The 20,259-nt window shown below is 42.8% G+C and overlaps 2 protein-coding genes across 3 annotated transcripts in view; one reads left to right on the top strand and one right to left on the bottom strand.

Annotated features, from left to right (window-relative positions):
• Window positions 1–20,259, bottom strand: part of RBIS (ribosomal biogenesis factor) — a 95,639-nt gene that overhangs the window by 73,012 nt on the left and 2,368 nt on the right. Inside the window, exons 2-3 of one of the 2 annotated variants that reach the window (XM_075494878.1) lie at window positions 19,249–19,365; window positions 17,814–17,884 (exon numbers count right to left, since the gene is read on the bottom strand). In XM_075494878.1, coding sequence (XP_075350993.1) covers window positions 17,816–17,884; window positions 19,249–19,365 — 186 coding nt within the window. In that variant the 3' untranslated portion in view covers window positions 17,814–17,815. Of the gene's footprint in view, window positions 1–17,768; window positions 17,885–19,248; window positions 19,366–20,259 lie in introns of those variants that run through there. The other variant, XM_075494877.1, reaches the window with a different exon arrangement.
• E2F5 (E2F transcription factor 5) lies at window positions 2,141–17,760 on the top strand. Its single transcript, XM_075494876.1, has 9 exons — window positions 2,141–2,591; window positions 8,707–8,816; window positions 9,484–9,645; window positions 10,877–10,920; window positions 12,322–12,386; window positions 14,053–14,320; window positions 15,007–15,207; window positions 15,623–15,667; window positions 17,027–17,760. The coding sequence occupies exons 1-9, from the start codon at window positions 2,454–2,456 to the stop codon at window positions 17,134–17,136; spliced, it is 1,143 nt and encodes a 380-aa protein (XP_075350991.1). The 5' UTR covers window positions 2,141–2,453; the 3' UTR covers window positions 17,137–17,760.

The following is a 20,259-nucleotide window of genomic DNA, read 5'->3' on the forward strand; positions in this document are numbered from 1 at the left end:
CTTTTGCTTTAAGAAAGGAAGCAGCAGTGAAGCAAAATAAAAAAAAACCAGCCCAACAACTGAATAAGTCACCTGCAGTGGCCTGGGAAAACAACACCCCTGCCCTGCTTTGCGCAGTAACATCATCCACGGGCGGAAGGCTGGGAATTGTCTAGAGATTGCACAGTCTTATAAAAGGGTAAGATCCCAAATTTGTGGGACGGGGCAGAAAGCAGACACCTGCTTCAGCTCTGGCTCCCTGCATCCAGAGTTCCTGCGCCTGGCCCCGGAGACCACTGAGGACCGGAGCCATCAGCTCTAACTAGGAGGCATCTGCTCTGTGGTGCTGTATACTCCCAGCTAAGGTGGGATATAGCTGTTAAGGACTGACTGCTTTGAATCTGTGCTAACAGTTGATAATATGTAAAAATTAATACATAGTGGTAAGGGTTAGCAAGGTATAAGAACCAACTCTTAGCACAACTGGGTTAATGAATGTCAGCCTAGTAAATTTTGCTGTGAAGTTTAAAATCTATTGGTCTACTGGCATCCCAGTGATCTCCTGATTCCCTGATACAAATATATCAATGTTATCTAAATGCAGAAGAAAATTACTTCTCATTCTTACCTTGTGCTCTACACACTTCTTCTTCAGAAGCCACATTGTGTGGGGAAATACTCACCTGGAAAGTTGTTCTATAGTATTTAAATGGGTATCACTGCCGCAGAAAGGTTGAACCACTTCAGGGTGCTTTTCTGTCATGTTTATCAAGGGTTTCCTTGGGCACTTCTTTTTTCTTTGCTTATTATTTGACCAAGCTACACTTTGGGTGAAGTACTTGAACACCTGAAATGCACGGGGAAGGTAAAAGAACTTACTCTTACCCTGATTCAATTAATTAATATCAGGTCAGAGTTTTTCATTCGGAAACTATTTTCCGATTTCATCATAGGGAGTTGTTACCGTTTGTACCATAAATTCTTTCTATGCCTTGCTCTTGGCTCAGAAATCTCACGCTACAGTACTTGGGTACATGCACACATTAGTAGTGTTTGGATTGTTTGTTTTTCTTGCGGCTAATTCTACCTTTGGCATCGTTTCCCTCTTTATGCTTGCATGGCTTCCTTAGAGCTTTTTAATAGATATTTAAATGATTTCTACCTTCAAAATGATAAAATAATAAAAATATGGTGTAGGTCAAAGCTGTGCCAAATTTACCTATTCACAAGGATAAATTTCAGCCTGACATTACTGAAAGGTATAAAACAAATGAATAAATAACTAAAACCGAAATGTGAACTCTGACCTTGTCAGATGCAAGGCATGTTCTCCTGCATTAATCATGACAATTTAAAACCGATTCCGTTATTAGGTTCTGTTTTGTTTTCATTTCCAGACAAGATAATGGATCTGTTTAAATCAATACTGAATGTGTAATCAGTCAGTAATCAGTAATAACCTGTGTTACCCGAGGCCAGGAGGAACGTGATGCAAGGTCCAGAGAGAATGCCTACCTGCTTGCTCCTATACGTACGCACGTTGCCCTGTACATGCTATTATCTGTGAAGGTACAGCTCCTATGTGACAGGGCACGTTCGGTGTTAACGTCCCTTCAAAACGCGCTCCGCTGCCTCGTGTGATGGGGTATCAGAGGGTCTTTTCCACAACGGCATTTCTTTCTTGAAGTCCATCTCTGGAATTCTTACGCTATGTGGACTTCAAACCTTCTCTACTTTTATCTGATGGTAACTGAAAGAAAGAGGTGCACCCGAATGAAGGTTAAGGCCAAGTATAGTTGGACACCTGTGCAAGGGACTGGGTATGCATCCGAAATTCTCGGTGCCCCTCGCCAGACCATCAGCCTCTTCTCTGTCTGGCCCGAGGAGCTGTGAGAACATCCTTTATAACTAAGTGTTTATATCAAATGCAAACGGTGAAATGAGTGCCAAGGAGCTGCCGTGTAGGAGAAAGGCAGGCTTGCGGGGGCACATCAGGCACTCGGACCGGTCGCCGACGCCCCGGTCCTCCCCTCCTGAGGCTGGCGCCTGGCCTGCGCCGCCCGCCCCGGGGAAGCCCGAGCGAAAGCCCGGCCCGGCCCGCGCCAGCCAAGTGTAATTCTTCTCCCGCATCCCGGCTGCGGCCGCGGGGCTGCCCGTCCTGCTCCCGGCTGCGGCCGCGGGGCAGCGGGGCAGCGGAGCGCCGCCCCGCCGGCCTCCCCGGGGGCGGACGGGCCCTGGGCCGGCCCCGCCACCTGTCCCGCGGCCGCGGCCCCGAGGGGCGGGCACGGCCCGTTCCCCACGGCAGCCCCTCGCCCCCCGCGGCCGAAACATGCCGGTGTCCAGGCAACGGCGGCGGCGTCACTTCCTGCGGCGCCGCCCCTCCCGCCGCAGCCCTCGGGCCGGGGCTCCGTTCCGGGCTCGGGCCGTTGCAGCGGTCGCGACACGTGGCGCGGCGGGGCGGCCCCGCTGGCGGCATGGCCGCGGCGGCCGAGGCAGCGGGCGGCGGCGGCGGCGGCGGCAGCAGCCGCCACGAGAAGAGCCTGGGGCTGCTGACCACCAAGTTCGTGTCGCTGCTGCAGGAGGCCAAGGACGGCGTGCTGGACCTCAAAGCGGTGCGAGGGCGGGGCGGGGCGGCGGCGCCATGGCGGCGGCTGCCCGCGGCGGGGGGACGGCGCCCGCGGCACCGCCGGGCCTCGCCGGCGCGCACAGCCCCGCCGCGCTGCCGGGAGGGCGGCGCAGCGCGGGGGCCGGGCCGGGCCGGGCCGCCCGCTCCCTCCCTCCCTCTCTCCCTCCCTCCCTTCCCGGGAGGCGGGGGTGCCCCGGCCGCTGCAGGGCTGCGGCTGCCCGGTGATGGCTGACAGCCGCCGCGGCCGGCCGAAATACGCGTTACGGCTCTATTTTAAGAGGTTAAAATGGTTACCATGCGTGAAGTGAAGCTCACTGGGGTTTTTTCCTATTTATTTTTTACGCTCCTGCCTTGCTCTGTGCACTGACTCGGTGTACGGGCCGTTACTTAAAACTGTTTCTCACTCGCCCCCCTCGGTGTCCGTTTAGCAAGGGAAAGCAATGTTGAAAACCAGACCATCGTCTTTTTAGTACTTTTTTTATATACATAAAAGATGCTTAATTGGCGGGGTTGGTGGTAGATCTTCTTCACCCACTTCTAGCGCCTGCCGCCTCTGAGCCGTGAAGGCGTTGGACTGCGGCAGTGGGAGGACTTCGCCGGTGCAGCCCCGGGACGAGCCCACCCTGGGCCAGGTCCTCGTGCCGGGAGGTCGCCGTGTCTCAGGAGGGACCCTTGGCACTGTGTCCTGCCCGCCGGTTCCCTGGAGCCTGCTGCCGTGCTGGCCGAGGGGCCGGGGCCCTGCTCGGCTGTTGGGGTGCGCAGTGCGTTGAGGGAAAAGTGTATTTTGCCTAGCTTGGTTAAGGTCCTCGGAAGGTCCTCAGCGAACTGCTGAGGAGTTAAGCAAAGTGCAGTAAGAGGCTGGCTTGGTGCTTTGGTTACTTGAAGTCCTTTCTGGAAAACAGACCTTATTTGTTGGTTACTCTTAATGGGCTCCAGGAGGTGAATGGTGTTCTCGGGGCTTTTTTGTGCATCTCTGTTCAGAGAGCAAGTACTTCAGTGATGTTACTGTGGATAGTGAGACTTCAGGGTGGGCTGGGAGGGACACCGATAGGTTTTATATTCCTCCTTTAGTTATGCTGTGGTCTGGACAAGTTGATTAACTTCCTAGTATTTAACTGCCTCTTTCCTTAGTAAAACAGAATTAAGCTGTCCACATCTCAGGGATTGTTGCGCAGCTTACTTTGTTATCTGTCACGTGCTGCCAGGTGTTCCAGGTCAGTTTGAGAAGCAAAACATACTAATTTGTAAGACAACGGGCCAAAAAGCTTAGCTTAAAGAGCCAAAGAGGATGGATTTGAACAATAAAGTTGGGCTGTGTAGAGGGATGGGATGACGTTTCTCATTCCCTTTTGTGAGGAAGGTATCCATTCACCCAGAGGGAATGGAAGGGTTGATAGCCAGGGAAAAGTAAGTGGGCATTGCAACAAGTCAGAGACATTTCTGCTCAAGACCTTTATTGGAGATTGGTTCCTGAATTACAGGATACCATTTGTTGGAAGTAAATACTAACTGGAGTGAGTAAATCGTTGGTACTTTAATAAACAATGAGTCAGGACATACATTTCTGTAACCGGTATTTCTCATAAATAAGCCATGTATCTAAGGAAAAACGAAAACCAGCATGTGTGTTATCTCAGTGTGTTCAGGGAACTGAAGAACCAGGACGGTCTTGAAACGGAACAGAGCGTTCCAAGAAATGATTCATGCAGTGAACATCTTCAGATGTCTCCCTACTGGCAGGTATTGACCGTCTGATGTCGTGCTGCTGAGTAGTATTTCTGTAGCAAAACCAGCAGTGCACTCTGAAGAAAATACAATTTGGAAACATTAAGTGTACTTCTGGCTTTGTGATTTAGCAACTGAGAGTGAAAAGCTGTTCTATAGGACGTTTCCTGGTGATTTTTTGATACGTCTCTAATTATAGTTAAGCGGTCTGTAAGAGGATACTTTGGGGCATGTGTGCTGACCCATCATGAAGCAGTAGTGATGCATCGTCCTGTGTGTGGGCACTGTTCTTCGCTTTAGGAGCAGGGAGTCCTGCGAGTTCTGGATGCTGAACTGTTTTTGGAAACGTTTTAGCGCTGGATGCTTCTCTGCTAACATCTGACAACTCGTGGGAGTGGAAGTGAGGATTTTCTTCACTTGGAATTTGAATTCTACAGTGCTTACTTTAAAATCAAACAGCTATTCTCCAATAATTGTATAACTGTCCCTGAATAACCTTGTAATAAACAAATCTAGTTATGGAAGTAAGCTTAAAACATTAAGGGATGAGATGAAAGGGAAAGAAAACAAAGTTCCTATATGCAGCAACCCATGAATTGCAGGGAAGAGAGAAAAAGAGCAAGATGAGTGAATAAGGGATAAGGCACCTGAAATGACTCCCAAAACATTGTGTAGTCTTTTTCTTCTGTAGCATAACAATTGCTTTTACCTTGATTTCTTAAATGGGCTTGGTTTATAGCAGAATGCCATCCCTGCTATACTTAAGTAGTATAGCAGGTTAAGTAGTGTTTCTGATCATCAGTGCAAAATATTAGGTACTCTAAAATCTACTTGTCTGCTACTACCTTTAGAAATTTGTTGATCAGGAGCAAATAAAAACTGCCTTACACTTGTCCTATTCCACAGAAGAAGAAAAAGTGTATCTAGGAAATTTTACATTCCCTTAACCTTTATGTGTGCAGTGATATTCAGTACTTTTATGTACAGGTTGCCAAGCATGCTGTTCAGTTTAAAACTCTCACCAAACTGTTGACAGTCCTCTTGGGGAGACGATCTTGTCATCTGCTACGGGGACAGGCTGGAAGATGCAGGACCTCATTCCTTTGACACATGGAGAACAAGCAGGCATTGCTGGCCCTTCTGCTTTCTTAAGCTTCTCAGTAATGACTCTGCCACAGTGGTCTAGCAGATTCCTCTGCTCTTAAGGGCTACTGCGGCAAATGTGCAGCTGACAAGTCCTGCTGCCTGTTGTCAGCTCCCAGGGAGCAAAGAAGAAATTGTGTGAGAGTGCACCCAAACTCTCGATTTTCCTTTATCTGTTGCTTTTTTCTTTTATTTCTGGGCAGGGTTTGTGTGTGTGTGCATGCCTGCAACTGAAACTGTGCTGAACAGCATGTTTTCTGTATTCCAGAAGTTGCACAATCTGAATGCACACAAACCGAAGCACTGTGCTTAGATGTTTTTCCAGAAGCTGTCTATGAGACACTCGTATAGTGCTTGTCTTGGATACATATGTATTCAAAGTATGAGGAGATACTAGAAGGAATGACTGGAGTGCAGCAGCTTTAAATTGAAAAGATTTTATGAAGGAACTCCAAAAATCAAATAATTCAGAGCAAGGAACGTGGAAGCTGCGTCCAGCCATCTTAACAGGGCCATTGTGGTAGATGTCACTTTCTTGTGCCGCCTGGATTTGCTTCAACTGTTTGACATAGGCTGAGAAATGATGAGTTTTAAAAGCATTTTTGACAACAGGAGATTTGTTTAAAAGTCTCAGGAGGCTCTTTTAATTATTGAAGTCATTAGTGCATGGTTTGTGTGGAAGAACTGAATGCCAGAACTTAATTTCTGAGCCATGTGCCTGCCAGAAGGTGTTACATTGGTAACTGCTAGAGTGTTGGGGAGGAACTTTTCAATTGGTTTTTAAACTACCTGTGAAACGCCACATAAAATTTTGAGAAGATAATTAGGTTATAAGATCAGCACCAGAAAGTTAGTGAATGTCTGAATTAAACTTTCCGGACTGGCCCCAGTTTGATTTCATTGTTGGAATTCTTCTTGTAAGTAGTTGGACGTTGTAGCTGTGATTGACTTGTATACAGTGCTAGTCAAGCCAAATACGTATGTAACTGGGTCCTTCATTTTCTCAGTCCCTAACCTGGGGTTCTGGAGCCTGTTTTGCAGCAGTAGGGAATCTCCACTGCTGGTGTTAATGGGAGCTCTGCTTTGGGCACATGAAATGCAGTAGAATTTAGAGCACTGAGACCACTCCAACTTTGAAACGTCTAAAGTTGGGCACTCAAAATTAGTGATTTTTTGTTTTAGACTTACACTTTGGTTTGAAAATACATTACGATTAGTAAGGTAAAATTATATATTGTACAGACAAGCATTTTGGAAAAAATCTCATGAGGTAATGAAATCTGTCTCCAGAGCAGTTTCTTCATCATTCAAACCGTGAACAGTAGACTACGTCCTAGGTCCATGTGCTGAGCAATGGGGAAAAAAGCAGAAAGTAATTGATCGGAATAACAGCTGATTAAGTGTGTGCTCTCCATTCCTTGCACTGAATAATGTAGAGAGCTTGTAGAAATTGCGCCTCTGAAGACTGTGAGATATACAGGGTTTGATTAAACGTTGCGTGGGTGGCATCAATTTTGTCACTTCCTAGATTTTGAAGGCTTCTCGTGCAATCGTTGTAAGCAGTGTGGATGCGTGCAGCAGAAATACCAGGTTAAGACAGCAGGTGCATACCTGCTGATACAAGTGATCAAAGAGACGGTTTGCTTGGAGAGAACTACAGTGCGCGCTCTATATGTATTTGTATGTATTTTGTTTTGTTAGATAGGAAAAGATTTTAACAGACTGCTACAGAAGACCATACCAATGTTAAATGTTGATAACAGTATCAGTAGAAGCACTGTTTAGTAGGTACATCACTGTCAAGGAGAAAGAACAGTGTTTATACTTCATGGCTATAAGAGTATTTTTTTTAATCTCTGTTCTGCTTTCATTTTTTCCTTTAATTTTACTTCACTAGCAAAACATTCACCGGTATGAATTGGACTACTAAGTCCTAGTAATTAACTTTCTAATACAAAAGTGTCATTTCTTTGGAAGATTAGTCAGTTTGTTTATGGTTCAGAAAATACTGTAAAAGGAGTTATATGGACTTTGCTATAAAGTGGATTTGGTTTTCCTTCCCATTTGTGGTTGTCTTGGGTTGTACTCGTCATATCGGCTACTTTACTAAAAGCATTAATTTAGTAGATTGCTGGACAAACTGAAATAAATCATAGCGGAAATTAGTTGGCTTTATGCATTAGTTCAAATTTGGGATGCAGAAATTTTTGCCAGCTATCTTTCTCTTTATTTTTCTTCTTTTTTTCTTTTAATCTGTAATACATATAATCCCTTGTAATCGTTGTACCTGAGTGTCCTGAGTAGTTACAGAGTCAGACTCCTCTTTGCTCTCTCTCCTTTTGGCTAATATTCTTTGAACTTGAGCCGCTTTACAGCATCAAAGAGATGAGGGTGTGGAAGGCTTGACTAGCTCAAGTTTGCTTATTTTATCTGAAGTCTTTGCATCAGGTACAGAAAAGTCCCCGTGGAGAGAATTACGGCATGAAGCAGAGTTTCCTCTGCCTGACACTCTGCTTTGCTTTGAGTGACGAGCCGTGACAGCACGCAGACACACGGCCTAGCTAGCTGCAACGTAAAAGTGACGGTGTGACAGCGGCGAGGGTCCTGGTGGCTGTGAAATGGCTCTTGGTACTCAGCGTGACAGATTGAGTGAGCCCGGGTACGCTGCGAGGTGGATTCGTGCAGTACGACGTTGAGGCGATGCTGGCTTGAAGTATCGCAGCTCTCCTTCAGCCACTTCGTGAAATTACAGCCCTGTCATTTCGTATCCCGGCACAGTTTAATCCAAACAAAGACTGCAATACCTCGCATGTCAGTGGAAGGGATGATAAACTTAATACGTCGTCGGCTTCAGAGGCTTGTTCCACTGCAGGGTGTTGCTCTCTGCCTTCCCTGCTTTTTCCTACCTTCCAAAAAGAGCATTGCAAGCGCCTCCATGCAGTTGAATTGCACGTGCTCCAAATGCCGAACACGGTCTTTGCAACACACGTGAGCTCTCGTCTCTGATGAGGGTAAGCCTGCTGGCCCTCAAAGAGGTGACTCCTCTCAGCATGCTTTGTAGCACTACATGCAGGTGCCGAACTTTTGAATTCATGATTGAGCATCTGGCTCTTGAAGAGCTGAACCTTCTCCCTTCAGAATGACATTATTTGGCATTTTTCCAAGGGAATGGCTTAACTGTCTTTTGCCCTCAGCATGCAAGTTGCTGATACTCGTTGTTCTTCTCTCGACAGGCTGCTGATACCCTTGCTGTGAGGCAGAAGAGAAGGATCTATGATATCACTAACGTTTTGGAGGGGATTGATCTCATTGAGAAGAAGTCAAAAAACAGCATTCAGTGGAAGTAAGCCGTGTCAATTCTGCAAATTTTCACGTGCTCAAGAGCAACAAAATTGCCTCTTTCCACTTCACCTGACTAGATATGACACCGTAAAATTAATGTTACGCTCATCAATGAGCAATATGACATTTTAGAATCACAGTAAAGTTGCAGACGAACTTTATCTGTTTTCCCTTTAACTTGTGTCTTTGATACATAAAATCAAGTTTAAAGCATACAGGAGAGAAATTCAGAAAACTTGTAGTGCTACTTTATAACTAGCACTTGTAGTTAAAAAATTTACTCTAGATGAATCTGGGAAGGATATTGGGACACAGTGTCTCCACCTACCTACCAGCCTGTAGTCCACACCTATTTTCTCTTGGGTCACTGAAGGTGAAAGCTCAAGCTAAGAGTTAGAGGGGACGAGAAGGGGCCTGCAAACCAGCGCCAATGCAGAAAAAGCTACATTCCAAAAGAAAATAGGTAAAGGGGAATTTAAAATTTGATTTGAAGTTAAGAATTTTCATTTTTCTGTTAAAACACTGCTGGGAGGGTAAACACTCATTTCCTTCATATTGAATATTAGTAGATTTTCAAAATGTCGAAAGTAGTCTTAAGAAATTATCGTTGCATGTTTGCTTCAGATTTTCACTTCTTGTGGTTTCATGAACCCTTATGCCTTTTTAAGAGGAGTAGGTGCTGGCTGCAATACAAAAGAAGTCATAGACAGGCTGAGGTATCTGGAAGCTGAAATTGAAGATCTAGAGCTAAAAGAAAAAGAATTGGATCAGCAGAAACTGTGGCTTCAGCAAAGTATCAAGAATGTCATGGATGATTCTACAAACCACCAATATCCTTTTAAATGAATTGTGTGCATCTTGGAACTAGAATTAAAGCAACAGTTAAAGTGTAGGTAATGGGTAAAGCATAACGTAGTCCATTTTATCCAGATACAAGGAAAGGCAAATATTTTGTTTTGGTTCAAAAAGAAAGAAAATATAAATCTTATTTACATGACTTTTTAACCTCTGTGACTGTATGATTGGTAACCTGAAAATAATCTAGCGCATATATACATATGGCAGTAATTTTTAAGTCCATGGTATAATCCTGGTGTCTTATTTTAAATGAATTGTATTGCTTTCCAGCGCTTGAATTTATACTTTATTAGTAGTGCTTTACCTGAATCTTTTTTTGTGTTGCTTCCTTCTCTTGAAAAGATTAAGCTATCACCCAAAGATAAATTGAGTTGACAAAGTCCTGAAGCTTGTTGGGTTTGGAACTGGAAAAATATCCCGTGTGTAAATACCCCACGAGCAGAGAGTTCCAGCTACATTGCTTGTAACCGTGTGTTTAGCTGTCTTGCAAGATATTGAGCAAAATAGACACCTGAGATTTGGAGCAGAAAGTGCCCTTCTTATCTATAGTACCAGTGATAAGTACTTAAAAATTGCGTGCAGTTGCTCTACAGAAACTGTTCCTGTAAAATGGATTTTGTAGAAAGGAGACTGAAGTTAGACATTAGGTGAAACTTTCCTTTGGGAGAGCTAGCGCTGGAATTGACCCCCCAGGGAGGTGGTGGAATATCCATCACTGGAGGTTTTCCAGAAGAAGGGAGGCAAACATCTGTCTGGAATGTCTTAACAGTTGATCCTACCTTGAGGCAGGGGAATGGGATGGCAGATGAACTCTCAAGTCCCCTCTGGCAGTATTTTTGTGTGATTCTGGGAAGTTCTGCTATGAACTTGAATTCTATAGTGTCAGGTTAGTGAGGTAAATGGTATTCTTCAAAACAAGATTTTACATGTTCTTTTTTAGGAGAATCTCTTCTCATTCAAGCTACGCAACTTTTTTCTTTTTGTATTTTCTTCATAGATACAGATTTTTTCTTTTTCTTTAAAAGACAGAATTCTGCTATTTTTAACTAGCCATTCTGAAAGCCAGAAATAATGCCTTGATTACACCTCTGAGTAACAGCGGTAAGTTTATAGTTTAGGCTCAGTTTGGGCAAACTTCTTTCAAAAGGCAACAAATATCAGTTTCATGTTGCTTTAAGAAAAGTGTTCCTTGACATAAATTACATTTTCATATGTCACCCATGAAGATATCTGCAACTGCTTCAATGGTAAGTTGCTGCTACGTTGTATTTCTTAAAGTGAGAGATTTCCTGATCTTCCTCTTGAAAACTAACTTGCTAACTAACCTGCTTTTTCCCTGTAAGTATTTTTGAATTTAGAAGTATTCAATAGTGATCAGTAGTAAGTACATGTCTCCCATAATGTTCATGACTTGCAAGTTCCTGGCATTTTCTAGTTATAGTCACAGATCGTAGGGAATGGAAGCTCAGCTGTTTTCAGAGTACTGTGTTTCGATGTTTCTTTATGTATTCGTACTCTGCAGCAGCTTGCCTCAGGTTGTTAACGGAACCAGGGACAGGGCATGTTGGTCCAACCCACCAGAAAGACCTGGCAGGTCCAAATTTCCTAAAATTTTCTGGAGGCAGCTGCAGCCAGAGGGAGCTCCTGATAATGCTATATGAATGGGGCCAGCTGAAGTTCAAAGATGGGGCATTGGTACTAAATCAAAAGGATTCCTTCTGTACAGGAGGTTTGAAGAAATTGCCAAGAATTGCTGGCAGAAGTTACTTCCCTTGACATCCTTTCCTGATCCTGGGGCGCCCAAGGGAAGACTGTCGTTCAGCCTCCGGCTAGGCTCAAAACCACCTCTTCTTTGCCACAAGGAAGGCTGTGTTTGTTTTTGAATAAAAGTGCAAGATTAGACAACTACTGCAGAAATGAGCTGTTACTAAAAAGAGACATTACAAAATGCGGAGGCACCTAGTACGCCAGTCACCTAGTACTTCATGTAAGCATTATTCCAAGTTAGGGACAAAGGGGAAAGGATGTGCAGGTAGGTGAGTGACCTTGCAGTGTAAGGCAGGTTGTGCCAGTGCTGTTGACGTAATTGTGATCTCCTGACCAATACATTTTAGCACACGTAATAAGCCACAGGTGAGTTTGATAGTCAGTTATATGTCCTGCAGAAGCTGTGAGCTTAGATGCTGGGAAGTGCTGGCACTGAAGACGATCATGAAGAGCTTTTCTTCCTTCTCCTGCTAAATCTCTCTGTGCTACCTCCACTTTTCATAGCCATAAAGTGAGCTGGACCAGAGAGCTGTTTTAGTGGAAAAAGAACTAGTTAAATACTTTCACCTCATGTTATGTATACAACTAGGAGATCTGGGGACAGTAACAAACAGGTAAAGGAAGTGCTAAATATTGCATTGCTACGAGAAAAGGTTCTTGCAACTATGGTCTAAGTATTGGAATTCTGTGATTTATATCATGCAGTATACTTAGATCTTACAGGAACTATGGAAGTCCCACCACAAGTTTGTTTATGCTAGAATTACACAGTATTTTAAGTGGCCTTAGAGAATTACCATATCTCATTTGAGTGGATACCATGGAAGACTTAAGAAAAATATGCACACTTAACACTTTCTTAAAAATTGCTATTTAACCAGGAGACACACTTCTAGCAATTCAAGCACCTTGTGGTACACAGTTAGAAGTACCCATACCCGAAATGGTATGTACTGTTTCTTGTTTACCTAAGTGTTCTAGAGGGACAGTGGAAATGAAGAGCTACATTAGAGTGGAGGATTTCTCTCTAGTTACATGTGAGAGGGGGAAAAAAAATTAAAAATTGAGTTGCTTTCAGTTGAGAATGGAGGGGACGGGTGGAAAAAAGTATATGTGGATACCTGGATAGACTAATGGTAACTGTCTTCTATTAAAAACAAGATACTATAGTGCGTTTCTTTACCCTCTTTTCTTCTCTCTTGCTTTTAAATGTTGCAACTTTCCAAATTAAGCATAATTGTCATAAATTCCCTTGAGAACTTGTTAGCAGTGACTTTTATGTGTCAAATTTCTCTCTATTGCATTGCTAAATCAGATCTCTTGTGAAAAAGCCTTTTAGATTTAGTTGTAGGATTAGTTTAGATTTGATTTATGTTTAGTAACATGGTACTAGACTGCGTAGAGAAACATAGACCGCTGTCTGGCTTTAGCCAGAAGGCTTAAACAGGCAGGATTAAAGTAGGAGGCCAAATTACTTACCTCTGTCCATCTTTAATTTTTTTTTTTTGTTGCAGTGCTCTGTTTTAAATAGGGTTTACATAGTTGGGAGAGAGCATTGTATGAAGCATGATAGCCACTATGCTTGTAGAAGGGTGAAATTCACCTGAGAAGTTTCACAAGCTATTTTTAGTGAGGCTAAGCACACTCTAATATCATAAGAGCATCCAAAGCTAGAACCATGAAGCCGATCCCAGTGATACTATCTTTGTCCGTCTCTGCTGAAAACAGTTCAGGCAATGGTAAGGTTCTCTGTGGGACCAAAGTTAGCAGCTGTGATGTTGGGGGGTTTTTGGCTTTTTGTCAAGGACTAAAACAGCTGATCTTAGTCTTCATCACCAACTTCAAATTGGATGGTTTTGTTTTGGTTCCCCTCCCCCGAGGCTCCTTTCCCACTTCTCTCATCCTCATTTTTTCTAGAACATACTTGCTGAAAACCTATTTGCTGAATTAGCCACTCCGCAGTCAGTGGTCTTACTGAGACTGTGCTAGAGGAAGCTAGTCCTATCTGTATTGCTTAAATAGCTTGCCAAAAGAACACCTGGCAAATCAGCTAAGAAATTGTTTCTACTGACTCATGATCCTGTGTTCACTCAGTCTGGGTGAGATATTCAGCTGTTTTAGGATGCTTGGTCCCAACCAGGATCATTCTGAAGCTCCGTTTAAAAGGAAGAGATTTAAATGTACAGAAATCATTATTTATTATTGCTGTTATTGATAAGATGTAGCCCTGCTGTAAGTCTCTTGTAACTTGAATTCGAGATTTAGTTAAGCACTTTGTATATTTGTGTCTTCTGTATCTGTGTTCTGGTCAGGTAAATACATTACAGGTTTGTAATCTGTTTGTTGTTTGTTTTTTTTTAATTAGATCACATGTATTAGTTTTAAATTTCTTTTTTCCTGAGTATGATTTGATAGGTTTGTGCCAATTCTCAGCTATTCCTAGTGATCTAACTAGAAGAGCACTGTATTTATCTTCTGCATCAGCTTGAGAATTCTGTTCAAACATCTTCATTACTTTCTGTGGGAAATAACTCTGTGCAGTTACTGTTACATTTTGTAAAGTTCCAAGTTCTCAAGGAATGGTAACTTTTCTTAATACACCACCTCTACAGGGACAGAATGGACAGAAGAAATACCAGATCAATCTTAAAAGTAGTTCAGGACCTATTCATGTGCTGCTTATAAATAAAGAATCAAGCTCCTCCAAGCCCATGGTGTTTCCAGTTCCTCCGCCTGATGACCTTGCACAGCCCCCATCTCAACCTGCAGCTCCAGCAACTCCCCTTAAACCTGCTACAGCTCCTCAAAATCCACCAGAACAACAAGATCTTAACCAAGGACAAGAGTTACCGCAAACATCAGTTGCGGACACGCCATCAGGTGGGTCTGGAGTTTTTCCTACCTCAGATGGGTGGGGGAGGAAGGGCACTAGAGGGAAGGAAGAAACTATTAGACAAGGCGGTAGATAAAGGAAAGATGAATTTGCATAGTGTAGCAGCTGTCTGTTAAGAAACTACCCCAAGGGCTTACTAACAGCTCTCGGGTTACAGAGAAGCCTCTTCCTCTTCTGTCTGGTGAAACAGATTCTCCCCTTGTAGCTTATTATCTTATACCAAACAGGTTTTGGATGTGATCCTGTTAATTATTCTGAGGTGTTTCTGCAAGAATGCAGTATGGAACGAAATTGCCAACCTGTGATGGAGTATATCATTTGAACATGTACCTTTTAGTGAGGCAGATAATACAGGCACCAGTTCCAGGTTTTGTGCCACAAGGTCACTTACCTTCTTCCACATAGCCACAGTGAGAGACTGCCTGAATATCAGGTATTTTTTTCATAATAGTAGGGTAATATGAAAAGACTTAAGAAAAATGCTGTCAGTGTTACAGACTGCATTTCTGAGGGGTCCTGATTAAACTGTGCCTGTGACTTTGGAAGGGGGAGACTCCTCTCACCTCATCCCAGACATTGTCCATGTTCTCCTCAAAAGACAAAGCCAGGTGCAGGTGTTCTGTGTTCCCTTTTACCACAACAGACTTCATAACATGCCTCTCTGCCTCTGTAGACGGCAGTGTGCAGCAGAACAGTACAACCCCGGCAGCTCCTTACTCCAGCCTTCCAGAGTCGGTGTTGTACCCCAGCCTTTCAGGAGATGTCGCCCAAGCTACAGCTAGCTCAAATGACTACCAGGGCTTGCTGCCCCTGGATGTTAACTGTATTCTCAAGCCCAACTCATTCGACATAGCGAAGATGGAGGAGCCCGCAGGTAGGAAGAAGCAGTTACTGCTTAAATGTTTTTATTAGTTTCCTGAGCCCTTCTTTGTGACCAAGGTACCGATGAGTTACACAGAGGGAAGATGAGCACTTTTCCCACAGAGGAAATGACAGGTCTTTGTTCATCTCCTAATGAAGCCGCTGAGCCAAATACCTTTCAGCAAAATACCTTTCTCTGCCACCAAATAAGGTTCATATTGCACATGGCTCTAGGGTTATAAGGGATCAGTGGGAGAAATGTATCAGGAAAAACTGAAGGATACAAAGATTAATATATTTTACATATACATGGCATGCTATCACCACAGCTCCTACACTACACGAGCCATACTGTCCTTTGCAATTCAGTGTTCTAATGTAGAGAATATGTGTTGACTTCCATGAACACATGCTCCTGTCTTTCACAGGAAACATCGGTGGGGATATTATTGATGAACTCATGTCTTCTGACGGTAAGTATTTAGCATCTTTACTTTTCTAATAATCACAAGTAGCAGCATGGTTTTTATGTGAACAGCACTCTTGGTAGGAGTCTATAAAATCTGATGCCAAGAGTTGGTATGGAACTACTTCTTTCCCCTGTACTGCCTCCTCTGTCTTTGTCATTCTTGACTTTGCTCCCCTTTCCATTCCCTGCAACAGTTTTATTTAACAATTGAAATATGAAAGCCTTAATCCAGCAAGCACTTACATGCATGAGTAACCCACCAGTCCTTAATTCAGGAACAAAGAAAGACCAGGCTGATGACTAGAGTGCTGCCTTAAAAAGAAAAAAAAAAAATCTGGCTTAATTCTGTTCTGTCTCAGGCTTCCTGCAGCTTTGAGTAAACATTTCAGAACATATTTACATGCCTGCATGCAGACTGATACATAGCCAGCTGTGGTACACTAACAGAGCAGATAAATGTCACCCAGTTCTGCTCTTGTACCTCAGTGGCCATATGAGTGCAGAACTGAACCACAGCTAGTAAGTTCACATGCTCCCTGCCCTTCTGCTCTATGTCGCTAAGGTGCCAGGCAAAAAGGTGAACTCAGCTGGTGTTGTTCCTTTTGCCCTGTAAATATGCTGCTGTGAGCAGTCTCTGCTAATATCTGCCCTTCAAGCAGACAGCCTCAGGGCTTACCCAGAAAGAACCATGTAATTATAAGATCCGAGAGGCAAGATGGGATTATGTGAATGTGCCAATACATGGCTAAAATGGAAATAGTCTCCACTTTTAGAGCAGGTACAGCATGCCCAGCTCATCTGCACTAGGTTAGTGTTCCTGAGGTGCGGCATGAGGGCCGAGGCTTCTCTTCTTTCATTCCCTCCCCAAAGACAGCTTCAAGTCCATGCTTGAAATGCAGTGCACAGAGAAACTGCTAGCCTCCATTTTTCATCTGTAAAATAGGACAATGATAACTTCCTTACTTAAAATGATAAATATTTGAAGGCTGATACATGCAATACTGTAACAAGATGAAGGAATATAAATATAAATGATGGCTTTCTGATGAAAGTTTCATAAGCTGCTCAGGAGCTCCTTTGCTGCAGAAGGAGAAATTAAGCCCATATTCCACTGCTATCACTCCATTCCAGCAAATTCACTTAAAATACTAAGCAAAAAACGTAGACACGTCGCTTACTGCCTTAGTTTGAAGGCAATACAGGTATTCACAGTATGTATCCTAGCATGCTTGTCAGATTATCAAGATTATTTTAATTATTAAGACTAACCCTGATACTGGTGATGACAAACATACTGAATTATGAGATAGGGCTGATATTCCAAAAGTGTTTTAATTTAAACTAAACTATTCCTGCTTTACAGTTTTTCCTCTCTTACGACTCTCTCCTACTCCCGGAGATGACTACAACTTTAACCTGGATGATAATGAAGGAGTCTGTGATCTCTTTGATGTGCAGATACTAAATTATTAGATATTGTGTCAACCAGACTACTTATCTACCTCTAACTATAACATTCTAGACTTCTTCATAACCTAAGTATTTGAATAATGAATGTATAACTTCTTAGTTCACTGACTCTGGGAGTATATTTCCTTTTGCTTCCTTTAACTACTTCACAAAACAAATTCAACAACCAGAAAAAAGGGCTTTTATCAAAAATTCCGGCACATTTTTTCACCTGAGTGTCCTCTGTGTAAAACAATTATTTGGAGTTTTCTTTAGTAAGAAAAATGAAAATGCTTTATAGCCTTTTGATCATTTTTAAAAAAATGATTAGGCTTCTTGCTCACAATTAACAGCATTTTCTTTGAAGCTTTACTGCCAAGAAGCTTTCTATATTTTTTAACTGTTCAATCAATTTTGAAGCTTTCACTGCCAAGCTGAAAAGTGAAGGATATCAACCTGAGTTTTGCTAAATTGTTTCAGTGAACCAATTTTGTGAAGTGCCTTCTGTTTTAGCACTTTAAGTTTCTCACACTGACTTCTGACATTCCACTTTCCTAGATGATAGGAAAGGTCTGTTTGTAGTTTGTATTAAAGTGTGCCAATACTTGTATATTAACAAGATTTTTTTAATAAAATTGTACAAACAAAGCCATCAGTATTTTTGATCTTCATTTCTTGCAATCCCTTCATTGTCCATTATGCATTACAACTGAGATAATAGGCTTGTGGCAGCATCCACGTTTGCTGGTTCCTCTTCCAGATGTGTGGAAACCTGGAAAAAAATGAGTTAGTTTAAAGTAGAAAGCACTATCTTCTTACTCTGCTTGAAAAAAACCTAATAAATACCTATTGTCTAGAAGATTATTTAGTCTTTATATATTTAATTTCGGCTAATTTGGGGGATTACAGGATTCACTAAACTTGACAGGTAAGTAGCCAATACTTTATGCTGCAGGAGAAAGACAAAGCATCATGTCCGTAACGTAACATACACAGTCAAATGGAAATAAGCTCAGCTTTTAGTTCAGAAAGTGCTCTCGACAACATAATTTTGCAGCTTTAGAGAAAACACTGTTACAGCCTGAGTGATCAAATTCAACATTATGTCATATAAAGCCCTACCAGCACATAAGCAGTGGTATAATCCAAATTCCCGGCTGCTGTAATAGCAAACCAGCAGGGATAGGGCCACTGGCACCAACTATCTTGAAACCCTTGCTTGGCCTCGTCCTGTGCTGGTGGCACTGTCACCTACGTTGCATTTTTCCCCTCAGCCTCTCCTTAAGGTATTAGACACTCGTTCTGTTGCTCCCAGCCATACAGAAACCTGATCACCCCAGGCACAGTAAATAAAACTCAAGTCATGTCCACTTCTCCCAACTCCCTCTACTTCTGCCAACAGCCAGGATGGATTCGTCTGTAGTTCATCCTGGCCCGCTGCTTTCTCTGTCCCCCAAACCATGCCCAGTACATCAGGAAGAGTCAGCATAAAGAGTTTATACGGAGGAGCTTGCCTGCAATTAAATTCTGTGAATGAATTCTTGCTCAAGACTGCATGTAGCCCTGTTTATTAATAGAGTAGACAAAGGAAGACAAGTGAAGCACTGTCTTGAATCCTAAGTGCTACAGGCAAGACCTCTAGTACAGAAATGGCTGTTTCAGGTGTTGGTACTTCTGATGAGGGAATATGAAGGCTTAGGAATCGGCAACAGAAAGAGGCAGAGCTGCTTGGTTCAAAGCAGTATCAGATGCTTCAGGTAGGTAACAGCAAGGTTCATCCTTACTTTCTGTCTATTCATGTTGAGGCATAAGCCTCAAATCAAGGGGCTGGAGCTGGAATTAACTTTAAAAAAAAATCAATTAAAAAACAGCTAGAACATAATTTTTTAAATTATGTTTTGGAAGCATGCTCCGGCTTGGCTGCCCACCCTCTTCTCTCTTGACTTTAGTAGTTATATAGCACTTGAATATGCTAACCAGATTTCAACATTACTACACAACTGAAATTAATAAAGCTGGGTTTATAGCTTTAAAGCAACTGCATGAATTGCCTGCAGTCTTAGAGCCAGAATATAATGCTTTGAACATGCATTTTCCTTTCATTTACTTCCTCAGATTTTTACAAAGGGAAATTACCTGATGACTCTTCTGAGGTTCTGCTGCAGTGCCTTTTGATAGCTGCTGTACTTCTTTCTGAACTTCAGCAAATGCTTTATTTATTGTGCTAACTTTCTCAGCATTTCTAATGTTTATCTGGGAGGGAAAAAAAAATACACACATTGGTATTTTTAACTGAAATTCCATTGGCATGTGAAATTGCACCATTTTTGTACAACTATTATACAGCCAGTATTACATGTGTATCTTCCAAAATTGCTTTTTAGTGTGTATGTTTTTAAACTTGAGTTTATCTGTTACTTAATTATATAATCTAGTCATGTACTAGTAATGTTCTAATAACTTGAAAATTATGAAAGCAGTTAAACTTGTTCTATTGGAAGGGGAGCCCATAGTGATCCAGAAACAGAACAGCGAAAACAATAGCCAGGCTGGGGACAGGCCCTGCTGTGCCGCCCTCAGCTCCTCTTAGCTGGAGTGGAATTCCAGGAAGGGCTCCTTCCTTCATTTGTAAATGATCTTACCATTTTGAATTTCTTCCAATAGTTTGCCTTTGAGCATCACACCTTGCATTCCTACTTGTTCATACTGTAGGTCTGGCCCATGACATCTATCAGATTTTGCTATGGTATTTAAATAAACTTCTGCAGCTATAGGAGACCAGGACATGTATCTGGTCCCTGGATACCTCAGCCTCACTTACTAGCCCAAGTCTGCCTTTGTAAGTTATTTCAGCAAAGATGCTTGCTTTCAAAGGGGAAGAGCTAAGATACGGACATGTGATGTGCTCTGGGGACAATAATCTGTCATAGAGGAGCAGGGCGGATGCATGGGGCCATCAACTCTTTCACCACTGCAGCAAATTAAAATTCAGCTGATCTCAGTCCTAGCACCTGTTGCTTCTGAAGCACCAAGTTTGGAACAGGACTGTAGCCAGGTAATGGCCTATTACATTGCAAATGTTCCAGAAGCATGCTCATACTTCTTCAGGCAACCCCAAATTTCAGGACACCTACTGCTGTTCCAAAG

Source organism: Mycteria americana, chromosome 2, assembly GCF_035582795.1.
Source record: "Mycteria americana isolate JAX WOST 10 ecotype Jacksonville Zoo and Gardens chromosome 2, USCA_MyAme_1.0, whole genome shotgun sequence".
Lineage (NCBI taxonomy): Eukaryota > Metazoa > Chordata > Aves > Ciconiiformes > Ciconiidae > Mycteria > Mycteria americana.